Raw genomic sequence first — 3,285 nt, forward strand, 5'->3', positions numbered from 1 at the left:
TGTGGAAATGTAACTCCATTTGCTTCCAGTCATAGATGAGGCCTCAGTGATCTGTGAAGCTGTGGTGCTCAACGGCAAGGTGACAGACACCAGCTGAAGACATCCTGGTTCCCAGTAGTAATACAGAAGAGAAAGGTGTCACCCTGGGAGGGAAGAGATCCTTATCAGCTCAGCTCATCCCACCTACTAAGATGGGAGTGCTCTCCTTTCCGCCCTCATCAGCATGAGGTTTGCATGGGCAGGGATCAGACTTGCAATCACCACCGCCCCAAGTCACCCAACGCTCCCTCCGACTATTGTGTGTACCCAGTAAATAGTGGCTACCTCGGACCGTTTTTTGCCCACTCTGAGGTAGTGTCCTCCCAGACCCCCATATACTGGGAAATTACACAAGTCTCTATTGTCTTCTTTTATTTGGCCCTCCCCGTCCCTCTTTCAGGGAGTCAGAGGAAATCAGGCTCTTACACTTTCCCATGAATTACTGTTCAGTTCTTCGGATGTCCCATAGCCATAGGCTTGCTACATATGGATAAACTTTGGGATGCAGGTTGCCTTCCAGAGATATTGACCCTCATTTCTTATTCAGTGTTGCATCATAGTTTTGACTTCGATATTCTGGAATCAAGAAGGGAAATGCAAACTCTAAGAAATAACAGTCCAAGAAAGTAGAACGGTTTTTCCAGAGGTTGGGAGAGAAGGGATATGGTGTTATTGTTTAAAGTTTTAGTTTTGTGATGCAAGCCTGTAATCCCAGCATTCAGGAGGCTGAGACAGGAGGACTGCCAGGAGTTCAAGTCCAGCCTGAACTATATAGTGAGACCCTGCCTCAAAAAAACAAACAACAATACCACCCTATTTTACAGGATAAAAAGCATCGCAGGATGGGCAGTGGTGATGGTATTTAATACTACTGCACTATATAAAGATCATTAAAGCTGGATGTGGTGGTGCATGCCTGTAATCTCAGCATTTGGGAGGGCAAGTGAGATAAGAGGATTGCCATGAGTTCAAAGCCAGCCTTGGCTACATAGTGAGTTTGAGGCCAGCTTGGACTGCAGAGCAATACCCTGTCTCACAAAAAAAAGATAGAGGATTGAATCCAGAGCCTTCGCACTGAGCTACATTACTAGCCCTTTCTATAAATTTTGAGACAGTGTCTCACTAAGTCACTAAATTGCCTAGGCTGGACTTAAACTTGTGACCCTCCCACATCAGCCTCCCAGAGTGTCAGAATTACAGGTGCGAACCACTGTACCCAGCTTGAGTAAATTTTATGTTATGCATATTTTATCACAATCAAAAAAAGTGAAAGCTGGGCAAGGTAGTGCACGCCTGTAATTCCAGCACTCTGGGAAGCTGAAGTAGGAGGAATCCAAACTTGAGGCCAGCCTGGGAAACTTAGCGACTCACAAGATCCATCTCAAAAATAAAAATTACCCATGGGCTGGGAATACACTTCAGTGAGAAGTCCCTGGGTTCAATCCCTAGTATAAAGAAAAAAGAAAGAATTGAAAAACGTGAAAGGAGTGGCTCGTATGGATCTTCTTCGCCCATTCCTCCAATAATTTGCCTATTGGTTTCAAAGTGATCCCTAGTGACCGGAATGATTATTTCCTTCCCTCTGTTTGATAAACACTGCGGGTGGGGGAGAATGTGGGAGAAAGAACAACAGTGGGGAAATTGAGATGGGTCACTCGGGTTAGGGATCCAGAAGCCCAGGCCTGTTTTCCGAGGGACGTGTATCACGGGTGCTGTTGGCTGCAGGAGAGCGGGAGATGAGCTCGGCTGCAGGTGCCGTCCGGGGGTGGCGGTGCAGCAGAGACAGATCGTGGGCGGTGCATCAAGGTGGGGGCGAGGTCAGGAGAAGGCAGGCAGAACTGGCTTCAGCTTGAAAATTGTTCGTGCAGAACTAGCTTCCTGCACCGCCATGTAATCGTGTAGTTGCTCTAACCATCCTCCCTGGGGCCAGCTCAAGCTTGCATTTGTATTTCTCCCAAGAAAAAACACTAGCAGAGGTTCAATGACCCCATTGGAGGGGTTTTTATTGTTATAATTATTAAACATGCTAAAATCACAGAGTAGCTATTCCATTTCGGCCCTGACTCCACAGTGGGGCAGGTGGGAACTACAGGGGTGGCTGGAGTTAGCGGTTAGAGGTAGGCAGGTTAGCAAAGCTCCAAGAATCCTTCCTGCAATACGCTTTTACTGTAGTAAGCCATGGCTTTAGGGACCTCCCCATGCTTGACTTTTCTTTCTTCTCTAAACCCCACTCCACATCATGTCCCCATCCATAGCCCCAGACCCTCTGCTCCCTCTGCCTGCTGTGGTCTCAGACTGGATAGTGAAGGAAAGTTTTCCTTGCCTCCCTCATGGGAACTAAGCTGCTCAGCATGCATTAACGTGGTAAACTGCTTGGTGTAGGTCTGCCTGGGGCAAAAGAGGCTCAGTCCCCAGTGTGACTCTGATCCTAGGAAGGAGGTTGGAGGTGGTGGTACAGGAGGACCTGAAAGGGAAAGAATGTCACACGAAGTGACCCTCAGGCACCCTACTCTAAAGGCTTCCCCTCTTTCCTACATGGCTGTTGGTGGTGGTGGCGGTGGGGACCTCTCAACCTCAAAGCCGCTTGTGCTCCAACCCCACAGGGCAGGCCTAGGTACTCAGCCCAAGGAGACTGGTTCACCCTTCGGCAAACGGCTCCCAACTGAAGCCTTCATCTTCTTGTGTTCCTTGGGCCCCTACTGTTGTGATGGCTTCAGGGTGCCAGAGAAAAGAATACAGGAAGGTTGACTTTGCCTCAGGGAGAGGCTAGAGGGACAAAGGGCCAAGACACATGGGAGCCAGGGCTCTGGAGAAGGGGAGAGAAGGTGGGAGCGTGAAGGGTGAGGCTGGCCCTTCAGGAGCTGGGGTCCTTTTTCCTTTTCTGGAATCGCCGGAACTTGCCCTGAATGGCAAGCGCAGCCTTCTCAGTCTCTGGTGCTGTGAGATCGATGTCAATCTCCTCCTCCTCCTCCGCCTTCTTGGAGTTGCCAGCCTTCCCTGTGGATGGGTGGAAACACACCCATGAGCCACCCTGCCCTCAAGCCCTGTTTCCGGGCCCCAAATACAGTGGTTAAGGTCCATTTGTGCTGGATTCTGGGGACCCCAGTCTTTGCTAGAACTATGAATGTCTGGTAGCTCTTCTAAATCTGGGTCACAGTACTTACACTGGGAACTAGCGACAGTTACCTTAGGGGGCTTTGCTATTTTTTTCTTTTTCTTTTCTTTTCTTTTTTTTTTTTTTTTTTT

General features: G+C 48.9%; 1 protein-coding gene across 1 annotated transcript in view; it reads right to left on the reverse strand.

Moving 5' to 3' along the window:
• Window positions 1–2,001: 2,001 nt before the first annotated feature.
• The window catches only part of Pcp4l1 (Purkinje cell protein 4 like 1), a gene marked incomplete at its 5' end in the record, with an annotated part of 2,027 nt that continues 743 nt past the window's right edge, over window positions 2,002–3,285 (reverse strand). Inside the window, one exon of the mRNA XM_033765967.1 lies at window positions 2,002–3,036. Coding sequence (XP_033621858.1) covers window positions 2,894–3,036 — 143 coding nt within the window. The remainder of the gene's footprint in view (window positions 3,037–3,285) is intronic.

Source organism: Fukomys damarensis, unplaced genomic scaffold (genome assembly GCF_012274545.1).
Source record: "Fukomys damarensis isolate Sample0158 unplaced genomic scaffold, DMR_v1.0_HiC HiC_scaffold_19, whole genome shotgun sequence".
NCBI classification, from domain to species: Eukaryota; Metazoa; Chordata; class Mammalia; order Rodentia; family Bathyergidae; genus Fukomys; species Fukomys damarensis.